General features: G+C 44.1%; 1 protein-coding gene across 1 annotated transcript in view; it reads right to left on the bottom strand.

Moving 5' to 3' along the window:
* Positions 1 to 22,096, bottom strand: part of lcat (lecithin-cholesterol acyltransferase) — a 122,618-nt gene extending 100,522 nt beyond the window's left edge. Inside the window, exons 1-5 of the mRNA XM_059992659.1 lie at positions 21,928 to 22,096; positions 17,093 to 17,249; positions 13,915 to 14,030; positions 7,663 to 7,758; positions 5,046 to 5,270 (exon numbers count right to left, since the gene is read on the bottom strand). Of these exons, the coding sequence (XP_059848642.1) occupies positions 5,046 to 5,270; positions 7,663 to 7,758; positions 13,915 to 14,030; positions 17,093 to 17,249; positions 21,928 to 22,096 (763 nt within the window). The remainder of the gene's footprint in view (positions 1 to 5,045; positions 5,271 to 7,662; positions 7,759 to 13,914; positions 14,031 to 17,092; positions 17,250 to 21,927) is intronic.
* Between the last annotated feature and the right edge of the window lie 765 nt (positions 22,097 to 22,861).

Here is a 22,861-nt window from a genome sequence, read left to right as displayed (position 1 = left end):
TTTCTGCTCGGACTGCCCTTTCTGTTCGGACTGGTCTTTCTGCTCGGACTGGTCTTTCTGTTCAGACTGGTCTTTCTGCTCGGACTGCCCTTTCTGTTCGGACTGGTCTTTCTGCTCGGACTGGTCTTTCTGTTCGGACTGGTCTTTCTGCTCAGACTGCCCTTTCTGTTCGGACTGGTCTTTCTGCTCGGACTGGTCTTTCTGTTCGGACTGGTCTTTCTGCTCTGACTGCCCTTTCTGTTCGGACTGGTCTTTCTGCTCGGACTGGTCTTTCTGCTCGGACTGGTCTTTCTGTTCGGACTGGTCTTTCTGTTCAGACAGCCCTTTCTGCTCTGACTGCCCTTTCTGCTTGGACTGCCCTTTCTGCTCGGACTGGTCTTTCTGCTCGGACTGGTCTTTCTGCTCGGACTGGTCTTTCTGTTCAGACTGCCCTTTCTGTTCGGACTGCCCTTTCTGCTCAGACTGCCCTTTCTGCTCTGACTGCCCTTTCTGCTCGGACTGCCCTTTCTGCTCTGACTGCCCTTTCTGCTCGGACTGCCCTTTCTGCTCGGACTGGTCTTTCTGCTCAGACTGCCCTTTCTGCTCTGACTGCCCTTTCTGCTCGGACTGCCCTTTCTGTTCGGACTGCCCTTTCTGCTCGGACTGGTCTTTCTGCTCGGACTGGTCTTTCTGTTCACACTGCCCTTTCTGCTCTGATTGCCCTTTCTGCTCTGACTGCCCTTTCTGCTCTGACTGCCCTTTCTGCTCTGACTGCCCTTTCTGCTCTGACTGCCCTTTCTGCTCGATATGCTGGAAATATGCTGGAAATACTCGACAGGTCAGGCAATATCAGCGGAGAAGTAGTTTCATAAAAGCTGAGAAAAAGTTTAAAGTTCCATTTTTGAGACCTTTTATCAGAATTAGGGAAGGTTTACGATACAGAACAAAAGATGGAGAGGGTGAGAATGCAAGTGGAAGACCGTGAAGTGGGAGATGACACGAGTGATGATATCATAAAGTCAGTGCAAACTGAATGAGGGGGAATGGGACAAGTATGAGGAGATTCAAATGAAGGAAGGGTGATTTTGGAGTCTGCTGGGGTAGTCAAAGACCCGATGTGTCTGAGTCTAGGTCAGATGGAGGCTGGAGGTCAAAGAAGATGGCCTGTCTAGGAGTCAGAGGACAGGACATCTGTGTGGGTGGGTGGGAGGAATGGGTCTTGTTTTGCTGTTGTTTTGTTGCTTGTGTCTGTTGAACGTTGTGGGTGTGTCATATTGCCACTGGAATATCTAGCAACACTTGCAGACTGGCTCAGCACACCCTTTGATGTGTTGGTCTTTAATGCAAATGATGCGTTTCACTGTATATTTGAATGCTGATTATTGGAGAGCACGGAAGGCTATGCAACTGAAGGTGAGGTGAAACCGCTTAAAGTTAGGCTAGGCCGGGGGCCGGCAACTCGCGGCTCCGGAGCCGCATGTGGCTCTTTTACGTCTGTGCTGCGGCTCCCTGTTGCTTTGGGAAATAATTGGTTGTGGCGACCCTTTTCCTGGCACATCCGAACCGACTCACAATTAGATAGCCTACGGGGGTTTGCGAGCACAGAGCTTTGGAGCCTCTGCGCCATGGGGGGCAGGTTGAGGGAGGCTTAAAAGTGAGGCTGAAGATTTCGAATAAAATTTTTTCCTTCGACTGCAGTTACCGACTCCGTGTCGTAATTTTAGCGCTGCGTGTAGCACACCGCTACATGGTCAGTATTTAATTAAAATGTATTTTATGTTAGTTTGTTAGTTTTTGAAATGTAAATCTAAATTTGAAGATTATGGTGATCTTGTACAATCTAAATAAGACTTTGTGGCGACCCATTTCCTGACACATCCGAACCGGCTCACAATTAGCCAGCGTTCAGGCTAAGGGAGATAGCCTACGGGGGTTTGTGAGTACGTGTCTTTTGCAGCATCCGCGCCCATGGGGGGCGGGTTGAGGGAGGCTTAAAAGCAAGGCTGTTTAGTTCGAATAAAGCTATCTTTGACTGCAGTTTACTGACTGCGTGTAGCAACCGCTACAACGTGTTTTTATCGCTGGCTGTCCAGAGGGGAGGTGCTGAAACGCTTTGTCGCGTGTCTGGAAGAAGTGAAAACTTTCCTGGGCAGCAAAGGGCTCACCTTTCCTGAGCTGGAACAGCCAGAGTGGCTGGAAAAGCTACACTTCATGGTAGACATAACAGCGCACCTGAACACGCTGAACACAGCTCTTCAACGGGGTAAGGACGTACAGCCCTGCACATGTTGGAGGATGTTTTGGCATTCGAGCGCAAGTTGACGTTGCTTGCCAGAGATTTACAGAAAGGCACATTGTCTCACTTCCCCAATTTGAGAGAGTTCAAAAAAGGTCACGACATGATAAATTCGGAGTATTTACATTGGGCAATCATCGCAATGCAAACATCGTTTGGGAAACGCTTCTGTGAGTTCAGAGAGGAAAAAAACACATTATCCTTCCTGGTCACTCCCCTAAGCATCGATCCATCCCTACTGAATACGACTGCATTGTCAGGTGTGAGTCAACCTGAACAAGGATGATAAATATTTTAATTGCCTATTATTTTAAGTATATTCATATGCTTTCATTGTTCAGTGAAATAGTCCTTTTATTTTTCAGGTTGACAGCTGGCTGACGTTATTTTTGGTTTGCTGCTGGCGGCAAATTTAAGTTTGGCGTTTTTCATAAATACAAGAAGGACTCAAATAGACGTTGAGTATTTTACTTAAAAGTAACCTTCAACCCAACGTCTTTTTTTCGGAGGTCAACATGTTTTTGTTGCATGCAGAAATGTAATTTCGTTTTCTCTGCAGGAGTTCATCAATTTCATAAATGCAACACATTATAGTTTGTTTATACATAGCATAAAGGCAAAACAAAACGTTGTATGCAGTGTTATTTCATTTTAAATGTCAAACGGGTTTTGCGGCTCCCAGTGTTTTCTTTTCTGTGGGAAACGGGTCCAAGTGGCTCTTTCAGTGGTAAAGGTTGCTGACCCCTGGGCTAGGCTCTGCCTGAATGGTGCAGAGGGCCCAAGCAGGTGATAGTAAAATACTGTTGATATTTGTTGGCCAGATGCCTAGCATCAAAACTGCAGGTCGAATGTGGATTCTTTAAATCTATCACTCAGTCTGCAGTTATTTGCTCTCCAGTAGAGGGACCATGACCAAGTACAGTTTATTTGGTTACCTTCTGTCCTTATGCATTTATGGCAATAATATTTTTCTGCCAGTGTTCCAGCATTCACCTATTCAATTTTATCAATGCCCTTGAAAAATAAAAGAAGTTTTAAACCTATCTCACTGAAGATGAAAATTTCCAAATGAGTTGGAGATGGTAGCATTTTGTTTCTCTGCTGATTGTGTCCAAGTCCCTAAGGTCAGTGCTCCCTGGGTGAGGGAATAGACCAGGTTTAAAGCTCATTGTACACAATGTTCTAGATTCAGAGTGCAGATGAGATAGTGGACTCAGAGAAAGTAAATTAAACTTTGAAATTGTTAGTGGCCTGATCTAAATCACAGGAGTGTAGAGGTTAGTAAAACTCTATTACAGCTTGTGGTGTCAGAGTTCAGAGTTCAATTCCAGTGTCATCTGTAAGGAGTTGGTACATCTTTCCCCATGACACGTGGGTTTTTCACCAGGTGGTCCAATTTTCTCCGGCAGTCTAACCACGTACCAGTTAGTAGGCTAATTGACCATTGTAATTGTTCTGTGCTCAGGCTAGGGTTAACTAGGCGGGTTGTTGTCAGAGCCTGTTCCTCACTGTATCTCCAAATAAATAAATAAAATAAGTAAATAACTAGCAATTAAAATCAGATGGTTCATCTAACAGGCAAGTAAGTTTGGCTTTTTACCAGGAAGTGAAATGGAAAATCTGACCAAGTAATAACACCACCCACCAATGTCCATAGCAAACTGGGGGGGGTGGGGAGCAGAGGTAGATATTTGCTGCAGTCTTCAGGATATCCAATCAAAAGGGCAAAGTACTTCTCAGCGATAGTGCTAGAGTATTCTTCCCCAGGGGAGAAAGTTAACCCACTGCACTCCGGATGGTTCTCATTCTTCTGTAATTGTCCGAGTTTCTTGTAAATACAGAAAGACTGGGCAAGAGCAACACTGTCTTATAAAGCCCATTCGCATAGTCTACCTGATTCAGTAAAGAACTTAGGTTTGAGAGTTAAGGCTTCCTAATTGTTGATGAAACTTCAATGGTTTCTGCCTATTGATAGCAAAGTAGCAGTATGGAACACTATCACGACAACACAAGGAAGCTGAGACAATTACTAGTGCCTGCTTGCACACGCTCTGCCAGATAGCATCGCTGCTATTTCACACTGTGTCACATAGCTGGGCTCCATCCTGACCTTGGGTTAACTGTATGTAGGTAGGTGTGTAGGTAGGTGAGTGGTGTAAGATTAGTATAAATGAATGGTTGATAGTTAATATGGACTTGGCAGGCTGTAGGGCTCTATGACATGAGACTTGAGTAGAAGAGAAAGCCTGACGATGCAAAAGCCCAATTAGAACTTCAAACTCGCGTTCTGCCACTTTCAATTACTTTTTACTTTAAGCTGTGATAGACACCTGGTACATTTTAATTTCCATCATTCTGTTCAGCAAGACAAGGTTGCAGGAATCGCTTGCATTTATCTCATACCACCACCAAAACAGATATTCCGATCACTGTTATACCTGTGATTGTGGGGTCTCTTCCTCACAAATCATTCACTACAATGACATTTTTAAAACACTGCAGATGCTGTAAGTCTGAAATAAAATGTTTCTCTTTCCACGGTTACTGCCTGAGTGTTTCCAACCTTTCCTACCTCATTTCCAAAGTGCAACAACAGACGTCCTGAGATTAAAAGAGGTGAGATAGCTCTTTTCCTTTCATAAACAAAAAATGATTTTCACTATTTTTTATCTCTCATAACATCGGAGAAGAAATTTAACAGGTTTTAGTAATTTATTATCATCTCCAGCAAAGAATGAAAAGAAAATAAATGTACTACAGATGTGGGTACCTGAAGCAAGCACGGCGAGAGATTTCACAGTTCCACCCCATGGAGCCCCCAGTGATATGAACGAATGGACAAACTTGTCTTTCCATGCTTGAGGCTGTTGATGCAGGAAGTGGAAGATGTAGAGGTTCCCCATACTGTGTCCCAGCAGGTAAACGGACTTCCCATATGTCATGTACATCTCCTCAATCAGCTCCTTCAGTTTGTCAAAATACTCTTCTTGCTCATCTGTCAAAGGAAACGTGCCAGGTATTAAAGCCATGGGAGGCTTGTGCTGCCACGCGCTGCGTCAGCACGAGGAAAGGACAAACTTTACATCAATTGCTCTTCATCCCATGAGTCACCAGATCGGTTGCTGTGCCCAAACTTCAAATAAATAAATCCCACCTGTAACCGGACCAGAAGGCTGAACCGTTTTCTGTTTATGGTCTTGGGTTTACATCCACAGGGTGGCAGAGTAGTGATGAGGTTAGCACAATGCTTTACAGTATGCCAGCTATAAAGCTGGACTTCAATTCCTCCTGTTGTCTGTGGGGAGTTTGCACGTTCTCCCGTGACCATGTGGGTTTCCTCTGCATGCTTCAGTTTCCTCAGGGGTAGGGGTTAGAGGGTAGTAGGTTGTGGGCATGTGTTGTTGGCACTGGAAGCACGGCAACACTTGTGAACTGCCCTCAGCACATCTTTGACACAAGTGACACATTTCACAGTGCAGTGTGTTTCAATGTACATATGACAACTAAAGCAAATCTTTGAAGTCTCTTTAAACTTTACTATCAATAAGGTTACTTGATAGCAGTTGATTCATTTAATAGTTCTCTGCAAAAAAAAAAATTCATCCAACCCTACTCTGAGGCAAAATTTGTGGTGAAGATCTTGATGGAAGACTGAAAGTGAGAGCCCAGCACATGGATGGGTAGATAGAAAATGAGAGCATAAGAAGTGGAATGCAATATGATCTTCTCCCTTGATGTTCTTCCAGTCTCCCTCCTTATAATCTTCTCCCATCTACTGATATGTCCTTAAACTCTCATGTAATCCTCTCCCAAGATCAACCTCCCAATCTGCCTCCCTTAATCATCTCTCTACCTACTCATATATTTCCAAATTCCCACTGCAATCCTCATCTGCTCTTTCTCTCTAACAATCCTGCTCTACTGACCGATACCCACAAACATATCTCCATGATACTTTACTTCAATCTCTCTCCACCTCCATGCCCATAATCCTGTTTCACCAATTAGTATACCACCTATCTGTGTCTGTAATCTTCTCCCTAATCATCCTCAATATTTTCATGAAATTGTCCCCCAATTGCCATTGTGAACTCCCTCCCATCTTCCTGCCAATAATCCATCATAACTTGTCCCCAAATCATTCTTCCAATCCCTTCACAAGCAGGAGACAATCTGCAGACGCTGGAAATCCAAGCAACACACTCAAAATGCTGGAGGAACTCAGCAGGCCAGGCAGCACCTATAGAAAAGAGTACAGTTGACATTTTGAATAGGGGCCATGGAAGAAAGAAAAGGGGGAGGAATACCAGAGGGAGCCAATGAGCAGCCAACGAGATACCACACACCTATGATCTGTCCACCAGTAAACATGGGATCTCCTAGTGGCCATCCTTATCTCTTTGCCTGCCCATTGCCTCCCTCTGGTGCTCCTCTCCCCCTTGTTTCTCTTACATAGCCTCTGTCCTTTCCTATTAGATTCCCTTTCTCCAGTCATGTATTTCTTTCAACAATCAACTTCCCAGTTCTTTACTCCACTCCTCCACCTCCCAGCTTCATCTGTCTCTTTGTGTTTCTCCCTCCTCTCCCCCTCACCTTTTGACTCTACTGCTGTCTCCAGTGCTGCTAAAGGGTCTCAGCCTGAAACGTTGATTGTACTCTTTTCCATAGTTGCTGCCTGGCCTGCTGAGCTCCTCCAGCATTTTGTGTGTGTTGCTCCCAATCCGTCACTTGGTTCGCTTCTGTTTGGCCTCTCCCCATCAAGACTCCAACTCCCTTCTCTATCCCTCTGCTCTCTCCCACCCTCCAGCTCAAGACCTCCACACCCTGTCATCATGGGGTACTGCAGTGGAAAGGATTAATCATACCCTCAGGGACTAAACTACTGCCGCCTTTAGCTTAATTGGTTTGTGGAGTTGAATATGGAAGCCCAAGAGACCATGTACCATTCCCCTCCAATAAATGAAGACACATCATAGAAATCCCTAGTGCTTGGCCTCCTCAAAGCCGGGAGATGCTGTGCTGTACTAACTGGAGAAAATGTTTCCACTGTCACAAGAGTGAAGGACACAGAATTCACATAATGGGCAAAAGAATGAAAGAAGAAATGAGGACGACTGTTAAATGCAGCGAGTTGTTCTCGGTCTGAAATAATCTTCAGAGCAATGTTTAAAAATACCTCAGTTATGAGCAGCAAGGTATGGGGAGGAAAGGGGAATGGGACAATTCAACAACTGCTATAAAAGGTTAGCACAGCACTTGGCTGAATGGCCTATGTTAGAGCTGGCACCAAAACTCGCCTTTGAAATTTTCCAGTTACTCTTTTTTTACCTGGTCCCCATTTTAGGTGCGAACGTAATGGTTATCAACACATCATTATCTCTACTTACACGGCGCCACTCTCCAGTCATAAGGAGCGGCTCGAACAGTCTCATCACGAGTGTAGCCCATGTTTACCAAGAACTGCACTAAGGTGTGAAAATATCCTGCCAAAACAAAAGCACAGTTTTTTCAAAAGCCTGATTTTCCAGTATAACTAATACGTTGCAGGCCAATAAACACGGACAGAAGCTATCAACAGGCATTGGGTTAAGGTAAGGGATTTAGAGGAAGAATTTCTTCATCCATCATTGGTTGAAATCTGCAGCACACTACCCGAGAGGCAGGTTATCTCACAACAACTTGAAATGCCAAGACATCGAGGAGCACAGATGGACTGCAGGGAAATGGGATTGGCATAGAATTAGTATAGTATAGATGGTTACCCCTCTGTTAAGGACTCCCATAATCTTGTTCTCATTGTTACCACAAGGGAGGAGGTACCGGAGCCTGATTCAATGGTAAAGGAACAGCTTCTTCTCTCTGCCATCTGATTTCTGAATGGACATTGAACCTACAAACACTACCTCACAATTTTTTTTATTTTTGCACTACTTATTTAATTGAACTATTATATGTATATTTACTGAAATTCACATTTTCCTATTATTATGCACTGCTGCCAGAAAGACAACAAGTTTCATGATATATACCAGTGATATTAAACCTGATTCTGACTCTGAGTACTGACATAGTGGATTGAAGGTCCTATGTCTAAGCCAGTGGCTCTTTGACTCTCAATAATTTATGAAATTCAATGCAAGGTTACATGATGGACACCTGCTCAATGGTAATATTCCCCCTCGAAAATTTTAATTCCCTGAAAGCAGAATTTGTTGTACTATAATTTATTTCATGCCTGGCTTTACATTAAGATGCCTGCCTTAGACTTTGATCGTTTCGCTTCAGTTGTCTGATATGGAGCAGTAAAATGGAGGAAGAACCCCGGTCGGCTATGATCTGGGTAAATGGTCCCCTCTAGTTCTGATGCTCCTAAACATAGAAACATAGAAAATAGGTGCAGGAGTAGGCCATTCAGCCCTTCGAGCCTGCACCGCCATTCAGTATGATCATGGCTGATCATCCAACTCAGAACCCTGTACCTGCCTTGTCTCCATCCCCCCTGATCCCTTTAGCCACAAGGGCCATATCTAACTTCCTCTTAAATATAGCCAATGAACCGGCCTCAACTGTTTCCTGTGGCAGAGAATTCCACAGATTCACCACTCTCTGTGTGAAGAAGTTTTTCCTCATCTCAGTCCTAAAAGGCTTCCCCTTTATCCTTAAACTGTGACCCATTGTTCTGGACTTCCCCAACATTGGAAACAATCTTCCTTTATCTAGCCTGTCCAATCCCTTTAGAAATTTATACGTTTCAATAAGATCCCCCCTCAATCTTCTAAATTCTAGTGAGTATAAGCCTAGTCAATCCAATCTTTCTTCATATGAAAGTCCTGCCATCCCAGGAATCAATCTGGTGAACCTTCTTTGTACTTCCTCTATGGCAAGAATGTCTTTCCTCAGATTAGGGGACCAAAACTGCACACAGTACTCTAGGTGCGGTCTCACCAAGGCCTTGTACAACTGCAGTAGAACCTCCCTGCTCCTGTACTCAAATCCTTTTGCTATGAATGCCAACATACCTGTTGCCTTTTTCACCGCCTGCTGTACCTGCATGCCCACCTTCAATGACTGGTGTACAATGACACCCAGGTCTCGTTGCACCTCCCCTTTTCCTAATCGGCCACCATTCAGATAATAATCTGTTTTCCTGTTCTTACAACCAAAGTGGATAACCTCACATTTATCCACATTAAATTGCATCTGCCATGAATTTGCCCACTCACCTAACCTATCCAAGTCACCCTGCATCCTCTTAGCATCCTCCTCACAGCTAACACCGCCGCCCAGCTTCATGTCATCCGCAAACTTGGAGATGCTGCATTTAATTCCCTTGTCTAAATCATTAATATATATTGTAAACAACTGGGGTCTCAGAACTGAGCCTTGCGGTACCCCACTAGTCACTGCCTGCCATTCTGAAAAAGTCCCGTTTACTCCCACTCTTTGCTTCCTGTCTGCCAACCAATTCTCTATCCACATCAATACCATGTGCTTTAAGTTTGCACACTAATCTCCTGTGTGGGACCTTGTCAAAAGCTTTTTTTGAAAATCTAAATATACCACATCCACTGGCTCTCCTCTGTCCACTCTACTAGTTACATCTTCAAAAAATTCTATAAGATTTGTCAGACATGATTTTCCTTTCACAAATCCATGCTGACTTTGTCCGATGATTTCTCCTCTTTCCAAATGTGCTGTTATCACATCTTTGATAACCAACTCTAGCATTTTCCTCACCACCGATGTCAGACTCACTGGTCTATAATTCCCCGGTTTTTCTCTCCCTCCTTTTCTAAAAAGTGGGGTTACATTAGCCACCCTCCAATCCTCAGGAACTAATCCAGAATCTAAGGAGTTTTGAAAAATTATCACTAATGCATCCACTATTTCTTGGGCTACTTCCTTTAGCACTCTGGGATGCAGACCATCTGGCCCTGGAGATTTACCTGCCTTTAATCCCTTCAATTTATCTAACACCACTTCCCTAATAACATGTATTTCCCTCAGTTCCTCCATCTCACTGGACCCTCGGTCCCTTACTATTTCCGGAAGATTATTTATGTCCTCCTTAGTGAAGACAGAACCAAAGTAGTTATTCAATTGGTCTGCCATGTCTTTGTTCCCTATGATCAATTCACCTGTTTCTGACTGTAACGGACCTACATTTGTCTTGACCAATCTTTTTCTTTTCACATATCTATAAAATCTTTTACAGTCAGTTTTTATGTTCCCTGCCAGCTTTCTCTCATAATCTTTTTTCCCTTTCCTAATTAAGCCCTTTGTCCTCCTCTGCTGGCCTCTGAATTTCTCCCAGTCCTCAGGTGTGCCACTTTATTTTTTGCTAATTTATATGTTTCTTCTTTGGACTTGATACTATCCCTAATTTCCCTTGTCAGCCACGGGTGCACTACCTTCCCTGGTTTATTCTTTTGCCAAACTGGGATGAACAATTGTTGTAGTTCATCCATGTGATCATTAAATGCTTGCCATTGCATATCCACCATCAACCCTTTAAGTATAATTTGCCAGTCATCTTAGCTAATTCACGTCTCATACCTTCAAAGATACCCTTCTTTAAGTTCAGAACTTTTGTTTCTGAATTAACTATGTCACTCTTCATCTTACTGAAGAATTCCACCATATTATGGTCACTCTTACCCAAGGGGCCTCACATGACAAGATTGCTAACTAACCCTTCCTCATTGCTCAATACCCAGTCTAGAACGGCCTGCTCTCTAGTTGGTTCCTCGACATGTTGGTTCAGAAAACCATCCCGCATGTATTCCAAGAAATCCTCTTCCTCAGCACCCTTACCAATTTGGTTCACCCAATCTATATGTAGATTGAAGTCACCCATTATACTGTTCCTTTATTGCACGCATTTCTAATTTCCTGTTTAATGCCATCCCCAACCTCACTACTACTGTTAGGTGGCCTGTACACAACTTCCACCAGCGTTTTCTGCCCCTTAGTGTTATGCAGCTCTGCACATATCGATTCCACATCCTCCAGGCTAATGTCCTTCCTTTCTATTGTGTTAATCTCCTCTCTAACCAGCAATGCTACCCCACCTCCTTTTCTTTCCTGTCTATCCCTCCTGAATATTGAATATCCCTGTATGTTGAGCTCCCATCCTTGGTCACCCTGGAGCCGTGTCTCTGTGATCCCAACTATATCATATTCATTCATAACTATCTGCACATTCAATTCATCCACCTTGGTTCAGAAGCAACAGGGATTTGATCATTCAGGAATATTAATCATGTTTAATATTCCTTCAGCAAGTACATAAGGTGTTGAGTGCAGTGATAAGCAAACCAGGAACAGCTTACCCCAACACCCTTCAAATCATTGCTGGAGACTTCATTCAGGCCTGTTGAAGAAATCTCTGCCCAGTTATCACCAGCACATCACTTGCAGCACCAGGGGTCCCAACACACTTGGCCACTGTACTCCAGATGTGCTCAATGCCTTTCAAGCTCACTTTGACCATCAAAACATGGAGGCAATTTCACAAACTCCCACAGCCCAGAACAAGCCTGTGATTTCAATCTCCAAGACCAATATGAGAGTATCCTTCAGGAGGGTGAACGTACAGAAAGCAGTTGGCCTAGTCTGAGTACTAAAGACCTGTGCTGATCAGCTGGCCGGAGTGATTACTGACAACGTTAACCTCTCCCTTTGGCAGTCTGAGGTACTCACCTGCTTCAAGCAGGCTTCAATTGTACCAGTGCCCAAGAAGAGTGTGACATCCTGCCTCGGTGAACATTGTCCACTGTGCTGAAGTGCTTTGAGAGGTTGATGATGAAATATCTCAACTCCTGCATCAGAAATGACTTAGATCCACTCCAACTTGTCTACCATCACAACAGGTCAACATTGGCTCTTCTCTCAATTCTGGAACATCTGTGACTGAAGATGCATACATCAGGATGCATTGACTACAGCTTGGCATCCATTACTATCATCCCCACAAAACTAACCAATAGGCTTTAAGTTCTTGGCCTCAATAAGTCCTAGTGTAACTCAGTTATTGATTTCCTCACTTGCAGACCCCCGTCAGTTCAGATTGGCAATGACATCTCCTCCATAATCACCACTGGTACAGGTGCACCATAGGGCTGTGTGCTTACTTGCTTTACACTTATGACTGTGTGGCTAAGCACAGCTCCAATGCCTTATTTAAGTTTGCTCATATCAGCTCCAATACCTTATTTAAGTTTGCTCATATCAGCTCCAATACCTTATTTAAGTTTGCTCATATCATGGCTGCATTTGGCAGAATCAAAGGTGGTGACGAACCAGCATACAGGAGGGAGACTGAAAATCTGGTGGAGTGGTGGCATAACAACAACCTCTCACTCTAGACCAAGGAGCCGATTATTGACTGCAGGAGGAGGAAACCAGAAGTCCAAGAGACTGTCTGCATCAGGGGATCTGAGGTGGAGAGAGTCAGCAACTTTAAATTCCTTGGTTTTGTCATTTCAGATGATCTGCCCTGGGTCCAGCGTGTAAGCACCATTACAAAGAAAGTATGACAGAGCCTCTACTTTCTTTGAAGTTTGTGAAGATTTGGCATGTCATCTAAAACTTTGACAGCCTTCTGTAGGTGTGTGGTGGATAGTATACTGATGGGTTGCATCAGGGTCTGGTATGGAAAACCTTTGCCCTTGAATGGAGATCCTAGAAAAAGTAGTGGATCCAGCTCAGTCCACCACAGGTACAGCCCTCCCCACCACTGAGCATATCCATACGGAGCAATTTCGCAGGAAAGAAGCATCCATCATCAAGGACCCCGCCATCTGGGCCATGTTCTCTCCTCACTGCTGCTATCAGGAAGGAGGTAGAGGAGCTTTAGGACTCACATCACCAGGTTCAGGAACAGTTCAACCATCAGGTTCTTGAACAAGAGGGGACAACTTAACTCAACCCAACACTGAACTGTTGCCACAACTTATGGACTCACTTTCAAGGACTCTTCATCTCATGTTCTCAATATTTATCTATTTATTTATTTATTTATTTATTTATTTGTTTGTTTGTTTGTATTTGCACATGGTTGTTTGTCCGTCTTTGAGCACCTTTTCATTCTATGGTGTTTCTTTGTATCTACTATAAATGCCCACAAGAAAATGAATCTCAGGGTTGTATATGGTGATATATATTTACTTTGAACATTGAAATGATGTACAAATAATGTACAAGGATGGTGGGATGCTGTAGTAGCAGATGAGATCCCAGGAGCTGATGATACGGAAGTGACGGGGATGGTAGCATTGAGTATGGATTTTTGCTCAGGGATATAAATGCTAAACCCAGTGAAGGAACTATAAATCTGACACTAGGGGAACTACCCTGGTCTGGATGATGAAAGCACAACCGTTATATGACAGGATGTTACCTGGTCTCAAATAGATATTTTGTTGTGTGCAGATAGTTAGTTGTAAGTTCCTGCACCACAGTGACTGATTTTAAGAAGTACTACACTGCTTGCTAAGTTTTACGAGACATCAGAAAAGTCCATGCACTTTTATTCCTTGCCTTAAATCTATTTTACTACAGCATTCTACAGGACACAGAGAAGTCGAAGTTGCGGGGAGCCAAATACAAGAGAAAATGACTGCGGATGGCGTCCAAACCTGTTAGCTTCAGTGAATCCAGATATTCCACTGAACAGGTCTTCCCAAAACCAGGAACTCGGGTCTCTACCCCAGGTGCATTGGAAGATCTGCCTGTTGTCCGGTTATAGACTCGTCTGAAAAAAGATGCAATTGTGTCAAATGCCAGTGAAGTTAAAATATTAACAGATTAAAACAAATTGGAAACTAGCTATGATCTTTGATATTTGTCAATACAGGGCTAACACAGGAGTGGAACTTTAAATTGCCACTCAAATGTAATACAGGTAGTCCCCGAGTTACGAACGTCCGACTTATGGACAACTCCTACTTAGGAACAGAGGAAGGAGAACACTGTCCGCCATTTAAAGTCAGATCATGACGCTGTCCGCCATTTTAAATCATTGACGTTGACACTGTGTTGAGTGGTTAACTTTGTATTTGGCTTAAATTTTTCTTAGTAAGATTCACCCTGACCCCACCCATCCCCCGCTCTGGTCGGCCGGTGGTGCCGTGTGGTCAGCGCTGGGCTCAAGAACAGAGGTTCCTGAGTTCGATCCATTGACTCCCGTACCCTCCGTGCCGGGTTGATGTCGAGCTCGCAACTTGACCTGGTAAAAAAAACCTGCCACTTCCAGTTTAAATTCCCACGTGGAATATTGTGGAGGATCAAATACCCAAACCCAGCACAGCCCCCACTTGTCCCATTTAACCTGTCTCAGTGCGGTGGAGTTTAGGACCCGGGGAATTCAGTGCGGTGGTCTTTAGGACCCAGTGGACCTCAGGACCCGGTGGACCTCAGGACCCGGTGGACCTCAGGACCTACCACAGTGTTTCTGTTCCATTGATGGGAAACAATCACGATTGAAAATAAAGTGGAAATAATCAAGCGTTTGGAAAGAGGTGAAGCGCCATTGGTCATTGGAAAAGCGTTAGGCTACAGTCAGTCAACGATCAGAACAATTTTAAAGGATAACGGATAAAGTGAGAATAATGGAGCATGTGAAAGACCCTGACCCGATGAAAGTTACAATTATTTCTAAGCAACGCAGTGGTTTAATTATTGGAATAATACATTTCTTAAGTGTTTTATATGCATAGAAAGGTGAAATATATACTGTAGACTAAGACAAATGTTTGACTAACTGACGCTAAATAATACCAGACGTACTTGTTCCAACTTACGTACAAATCCGACTTAAAGATGGACTCAGGAACGGAACTCGTACGTAACCCGGGGACTGCCTGTATAGTGCTAGCATAAATTCTCTGCTTCTTTCTCCTCTTGAGCTGCCTGACTTGTTGAGTGTTCCTAGCAAGCTCCATGTCTTTTTCTGATTTCAAGCATATGCAGTTTTGCTTTTCATCAATAAGAATGAAAGCTGTTGCTTTCTACAAAAGATTCCCAAGCTTCAAGCACTGGTTCAGACTGCAAAGAAAAAACGTAGCTCTTTGCATCTAAAGCTTTTTCAATGTTTCTGTTCCAGGCAGTAACAAAGGTCCCTGGTCTGTTCTTGATTCCTTGACCTCCCTTTACCAGGGGCCTGGTTTGCAGCAGCTGGTTCCCATTTGATTTCCTTTCTGATGAAGTCCAGTCTCAACTTTGGCACTGTGGGGGAAATCGGAAGCCAAACCCAATCACCCTCAAGTGGGAGGAAAGATGGGAACAGTTCCTGGCCCGGGATACCAGCAACTGGTGTGATAAATGCTCTGGCACAACTTTGATTCTTGTACAATCTGGGGAGAAGAGAGTTAGAGAGAGATGTTGGGGAAAGGTGAGGCATGATCAAAGAGTCATAGTCATTGGGAGATACGACTTGGAAACAGGTCCTCAAACCCACAAAGATGACACTGGTTATGAACCACCCATTTACGCTAATTCCACAGTCTCACATACTCTCTCCAGATTCTGCCACTCAGTTGCACTTAAGTGGTAATTTACAATGGCCTGTTCATCTCCAGACTCACAAGTCTTTAGTATGTGAGAGGAAACTGGAGCACCCCAAGAAAACATATGCAGTCATAGGGAGAACATATCAACTCCACACTGTCAGAAACTGAGGTTGGGCTCGAGCCTGGGCCTCTGGTACGCTGACACAATGGCTGTGCTAGTTGTGGTAAAAAGGGAAGGAGTTGTACTGTGTCATCCTTTAATCAGAATCTTGAAGCAAACGTGAAAAACAAATTAATGTTGGAAATCTGAAAAAAAAAGGCAGAGTCCTAGAAATAATGAGCAGGTAGGGCAACATGGTAGTGAAGTCAACAGCACAATGCTTTGCAGGACAATTCCCGTCGCTGCCTGTAAGGAGTTTGTATGTCCCCTGTGACCGCGGTGGTTTCCTCCCACAGTCCAAAGGCACACCGGTTGGTAGGTTGATTGGTTATTGATCAGGCTAGGGCTAAGTCGGGGATTGTTGGGCACCGTGGCTCGGACTGGAAAGGCCTATTCTGAAGAGAGAGAGAGTGTGAAAGTGAGCGAAGGGTAGAGGTAGAGAGAACGAAGGAAGGGAAAAGAAACACTGAGCTTCATGGTTCCATGCCAGCTGCTGTTGATCTGGAATAATGAAGTTCAGTCACTATTGAAGAGATTAGATGGGGAGTTTAGCCCCATTACATTGTGTTATCTTACATCCATTCAAAGAAAAACAAGTTTAAGAGTACGAGAAAAGAAAAGGGGATTGGAAATGGCTGTGAGTTTCCTCTCCAGCTGAAGGATTGATCCATGAGTGTTCCTTTCAATAAAGCCTGTGGGAATTGTAGGTGACAATCCATGGAATGAATGGCATGCTACTTAGAAAGACATGCTCCATTCATAAAGACATCACACTGACAGGTATGAATCATATTTGAAACATCTGTGTGTGGTAAACTACATACACCTGTCTGGACACGCGCCCTCCCCCCAGCTGACTGCTCCTGTGGCTCCTCCCACAGACTCCGGTATAAAGGCGATTGGAGGCACTGCTCCTCCCTCAGTCTCCGAGATGCTGTGCTCCCTTTTTGCTGCTAATAAAAGCCTATCGTTCACCGCCCATCTCCGAGAGTTATTGATGGTGCATCACTGTGATGGTCTGTTTCAGGTGACAGAAGTTGGGACACAGTAAAACCCTTGAACAGGACTGCTTTCCAGTAAATCAAGCCCATGCAATCAGAAACCAGATTATCAAAGGTCAGCAAGGCTGTGACAAGTTTACATTACCTCATGTTATCTATCCAGCAGTCAATTCCAATGGGCAGGAACATGTTGAGGTTGAGCCACAGCATGAAGTAATGTCGGCTGCGCTTCATGCACAGCCAGTGGACCAAGTCTGGTTTGTTCAGCTTTGCCTCCAGGCGATTCCCAGTGTGTCCAGGCACTTGGCAAACAGCAGGACCACAGGGTTAGTGCAAAATCATTCAGCTAAAATCTGCATTCACTCTCACTCTGATGGCCTCTGTGATGGAATGGCAAGCTCTCAAGTCCTTTTTCCCTGCTCCCCTGAAAGCTGGATGCCAGGTGTGGGTTTTTGCCCCTGGCTTGCAGTGTTTCTCACTGAGACCAACATTTACTGCCCATTGTTAATACACTTGAACTGATTACAATTAAGGTCCATTAATCCAACATGTTCAGGACTTTGATGGTTCCAGCAAATTTCTAAGCAATTGGATGCTATATGAATCCACATTTTATTCACTTTTTCCTCAACCATTATGCAGTAGAATTATACGTTTTCCAGTGGACTCGGTAAGTTTAAAGGGAGCGTGGGAGCCAAGGCCTAGTAAATTTAGAGAAAGTGTGGGAAAAAGGCTGTCGTGTCTAAAGACCATGCAGGAACTGGGGCCTCTGGGAATGGAAGTGGCGTGTGGAGACCCATTCCCAGTGAGTATATGGGGAGTATAGGGACTAGGGTTCTGATGAGCAACGAGCCACTGGGATTTCCAAGTAGTTAGACAGCGGATCATAAAACAGCAGAGAGACAGGCTCTTTCTCCCATCTGGACCATGCCCACTACAGCACCCCAGACCCAGCTGCCCACAATTGGTTTCTAATACTCCAAACCTTTCCATTTTATGCATTTATCGAACTGTGTCTTAAATGTTGCTCTTGTAGCCACCTCTACCACTTCCTCTGGCAGTTTAATTTGGTAGAAGGAATAAAGGTTTAGACTGCTTTCTAAACAGCGGCAAAATTCAGAAATCTGGGATGCAAAGGGATTTGGGAGTCCATATGCAGGATTCCCTAAAGGTTAACTTGCAGCTTGAATCAGTGGTGGGGAAGGCAAATGCAACTCTAGCATTAATTTCAAGAGTACTAGAATATATAGGAGCAAGGATGTGCTGCTGAGGCTTTGTAAGGCATTGGTCAGACCGCAACTGGAGTATTGTGAGCAGTTTTGGGCCCCTCATTGAAGAAATGATGTGTTGGCATTTGAGAGAATTGAGGGGAGGTTCAAAAGAATAAGCCTGGAAACAAAAGGGTTAACACATGAGGAGTGTTTGGTGGCTCTGGGCCTGTACTCGCTAGAGCTTAGAAGAATGGGGGGGGGGGGGGGATCTCACTGAAACCTATCGAATATTAAAAAAGCCTAAATAGAGAGGATGTGGAGAGCATGTTTCCTTGAGTGGGTGAGTCTAGGATGAAAGGTCACAGCCCCACCCCATTCCTGTCCCGCCTGTGAACTACCCTTGGTGTAAATCATTGCAAGAAAGTTGGGTGTGACAGGGTGGGGTTGGGGATCAGAGGGAGAGGGTTAAAGAACATGTGTGAGAGAATAGGGGGGAAATAGGAAGGGGCATGGGACAGATGAGGAAGCTCAGAGGGCTGGCATAGGCTCAGTGGGGTGAATGGCCCCCATGTGTGAAGAGAAACTATGAAATTATGAACAACCAGGGAACAAGAGTCCAGTAAGCCTTCACCAGTAAGAGGAAAAATACAGAAACATATTAAGGAGCAATCTTTTAATGATAAATAACATCGGTTAATTTCTTTCCTGGACAGGTTAACTTTGACTTTTGGTCTGGATGGAATCAACATGGATTTATGAGTGGGAAATCATCCATTGGAATTATTTTGAGGTTGTCACCTACGGTATGGATAAGGGGAAACTGGTGAAGAATAGATCCCTGGCCTTCATCATCCCGCAGTCTCTGGCCATTTGACCAAAGGTTTTCTGCTAGTGACCCTTAGGTCCTAAGACACAGGAGCAGAATTAGGCCAGTCAACCCATTGAGTCTGCTCTGCCATTCCATCAGGCTGATTTATAATCCCTCCTAACCCCACTCTCCAGCTGTCTCCCTGTTACCTTTGACGCCCTTAGTCATCAAGAACCTCTTATCTACCTCTGCTTTAAATATACCCAATGACTTGGCCTTCACAGCCAGTTGTGGCCATGAATTCTACTCACAGCTTCTCCTAACGAAATCCCTCCTCATCGCTGGTCTAAAGGGACACCCTTGTATTCTAAACTCTCCATGTCCACTACATCTAGCTTTTCAATATTGGATAGGTTTCATTCTTCTGAACTCCAGCAAGTACAGGTTTAGAACAATCAAATGCTTCTCATATGTTAACCCTTTCATTCACTCTGTTCAATGCTAGAGGGGCCCAAAACTGCTCACAACTGTGGTCTGACCGATGCCTTACAAAGTATCAGCATTACCCCCTTGCTTTTATATTCTACTCCTCTTGAAATGAATGCTGACATTAAACTTGCCTGCCTAAATAACCTGCAAGTTAAGCTTTTAAGAAATCCCACACCAGAGCACCCAAGTCGCTTTGCTCTTCTCTTTCTGAATTTGCTTCCCATTTAGAAAACAGCCTATACCTTTATTCTTTCAACCAAAGTGCATGACCCTACACTTCCTTACACTATATTCCATCTGCTGCTCTGTGACTATTCTCCCAACCTGTCCAAGACCTTATGCAGACTCCCTTTTCTTCCTCAACACTGCCTGTCCCTCCATTTATCTTTGTATTGTCCACAGACCTGATCACAAAGCCATCAATTCCATCATCCAGACTGTTGACATAAGATGAAAGAAGCAGTCCCAGCACTGACCCCTGTGGAACACCAGTCACCAGCAATCTACCAGAATAGGCCCCCTTTATTCCCACTCCTTGCGTCCTGTCTTACAGTCTATCATATATCCATGCTGATATCCTTCCTGTAATACCATGGGATCTTATCTTGTGGAGCAGCCTCATGTGTGGCACCTTGTCAAAGGCCTTCTGAAAATCCAAGTAAACAACATCCCACTGACTCTTTTTGTCCATCCTGTATGTTATTTCCACAAAGAATTCCAACAGATTTGTCAGGCAAGATTCCCCCTTAAAGGAATCTGAGCTGACTTTGGCTGAATTTAACGTGCGCCTCAGTTACTCTGAAGCCTCATCCTTAGTAATGGACTCTAACATTTTGCAACCGCTCGAGTCAGGCTAACTGGCCTATCATTTCCAGTCTTTTACCTCCCTCCTTTCTTAAAGAAGGGATTTTCCAGACCTCCGGAGCCATTCCAAACTGTGATTCCTGAAAGATTATCACTAAAGCCTCCACAATCTCTTAAGTAATCTCTTCAGTGACTACAGGCTGTGAGCTGGGATGTACTTAAAAAATACAAATGTTACTATACAAATCAAAGACTTTATTTAAATAGTGGGAACAGCAGCCTAAGCAGGGTCAGCACGGGCCACAGTGCGTGAACTTTGATCGACCTTTTTTTAAAAAAGAAACTGTATTCAAGCTTAGGGCAAACATGGTGCCGTACAAAGATGACCGTGATCTTTGCAGTTCTAGCACACCACCGAAACCCCTGAAAGAGTAATAGACGGCTGAAAGCCACAACAAATGCGTCGGTTAGTCAGACTGTTAACTCATGACATGCCAAAATCAAAAGCCAAGCAGCTCGTGTTAATCAAAGTATCAGCATTACCCCCTTGCTTTTATATTCTACTCCTCTTGAAATGAGCCAAGCAGCTCGTGTTAATCAGTTCCGTACCCACACTGCATCAGAGTCAAGCAAAGAATCTGGGGACAAATTTTACTCCATCCTGTCCAATCTTTCAGCCTCAAAGTGCCTTTCTAACCTCAAACATTAAATGCTAGGGAATGACAGAAACCACTTCTTGTTCGAACTAAACTCGTACTTTCCATCAGTCGGTTTTCAATGTAGCACGGTTGAACATTTCACAACCTGATTAACGGCATGAGATTGCTTTAAAATGACTGTAACAAGATCCTACGATAGCCTGATAAATTGCCTGAAGTAAACAACATGCTTTATTAAACAGGAGTGGAAGGAAGGCTGCAGCACTGGGCTACCAGTCTCACATCACTTCTCTTGCACTTGGACTAGAGAGCTGCACCTTCCACGCTCAGAGTAATTACTCTGGCTCATTCGCTGGGATCAGTCTACAGCTCGATTTTCAGCAGAAGCCACGGCAAACTGGATTGAGGGAAGGTCGAAGCGGAAAGCTCTCCGGAGCAGCTTTGAACCTTGTAGTGGTCTGTGGAACGTTCAATACCAAGCGAACTATGATGTTAAGAAGACATTCGCTGTGAGTAGAACAGGTGTAGCATGTGTTCTGCTCACACGACTTGGCACATTTCGATGCTGACCTGAAGAGTGAACGTGGTAGATCAGCAGCCCGTTACAGATTTCAGTTCAGATGAAAACCATACAGTTACTGGAAGCAATCAATGCAAAGGCAAGCTGCCAAACTAAACTGATGAGCTGGATGCCAATGATCTTTCCCACAGCACATATCTCACTGGGGCATTCTGTTTTTCTACTACAATCTCTAAAGCACTGTGCGGAATAATATGGAAATAACACTTCCTTTAAAATTCTTGCACACTCCCAAAAGACAGTCGCTTTGCAAATGTGTCAGTAAACTGGCAGCAAAGTGCAGATGCCTTGCTCGTCTTGGGGGGAAGTGAATGAATGTATGGTCCCTATACACACACCACTCATTAAATGCAAGCAAGATCAATACAGTTCATTGAGAAAAACTCAGAGGAACTTACAATAGGTAGTTGCCCCATTAGCCATACTTACCAATGATCAGAGGCGGGAGCTCTTTCTGCAATACGTTTGCATCTTCTGGACCGACTGGCGAAAACAGAACATTGATAAACCAGAGTGTTGAGTTTGCTGCTGTCAGCTGGATAGAGAGGCCCACTAAGATCAGGGAGAGGACAAAACGCGGCGGAGGGAGCTCTCTCATATTTTTGGTGTTCCCTCTCAAGCTGAGAGGTGCTCACTGGAAACGAGCAGAGCTCTCAAGGCTCTGCTGCTTGCAAGTCAGATAGTTCAGGCTGAGTAAATACTCATGGGCTGATACCCATCCGTCTGCCAACAATGGATTCAACTTTAATCTCAAGTGGAAAAGAGCAAGAAACAAAAAAACAAAAAGACCGCAATTAATAAGTGAAGGAATCCTGGAAATAAAATATAAGCTTTGCTGCTTATTCTGTGGAGTATTTTACATTATATATGTATTTTGTGCAATGCTTTTTTATATAATTTTTGGATATACAAAGCCAATGAAGAACTTCCAATTTTACAACTGTATTATGTAAACTTAGTATGAATTTGGCTAAACTGTACGCAAATGTAGTAAATTTTAACCAGGACGTGGACTTCCCCTCCATGAAAGGACATAAATTCAAGAAAATCAGGAGGGAACCACAATCAGCCTAATGCTCATTGAGAGCCAGGAGATGGGGGCATACTCTGTGTGGTAGGTACACCCGGTGAAGCCAGTGTGGTCCTCTGATGCTGCAGCCCACCCACTTCAAGGTTCAATGTGTTGTGCATTCAGAGATGCTCTTCTGCACACCACTGTTGTAATGAGTGTTTTTTTGAGTTCCTGCCAGCTTGAACCAGTCTGGCCATTCTCCTCCAACCTCTCTCATTAACCAGGCATTTTTGCCACTGAACTGCTGTTCACTTGATGCTTTATTGTTATTTGCACCAATCTCTGCAAACT

This window comes from Hypanus sabinus, chromosome 17 (genome assembly GCF_030144855.1).
Source record: "Hypanus sabinus isolate sHypSab1 chromosome 17, sHypSab1.hap1, whole genome shotgun sequence".
In the NCBI taxonomy this organism is placed as follows: domain Eukaryota; kingdom Metazoa; phylum Chordata; class Chondrichthyes; order Myliobatiformes; family Dasyatidae; genus Hypanus; species Hypanus sabinus.
Note: the sequence above shows the minus strand (reverse complement) of the source record. Positions and strands in the feature narration are given on the sequence as shown.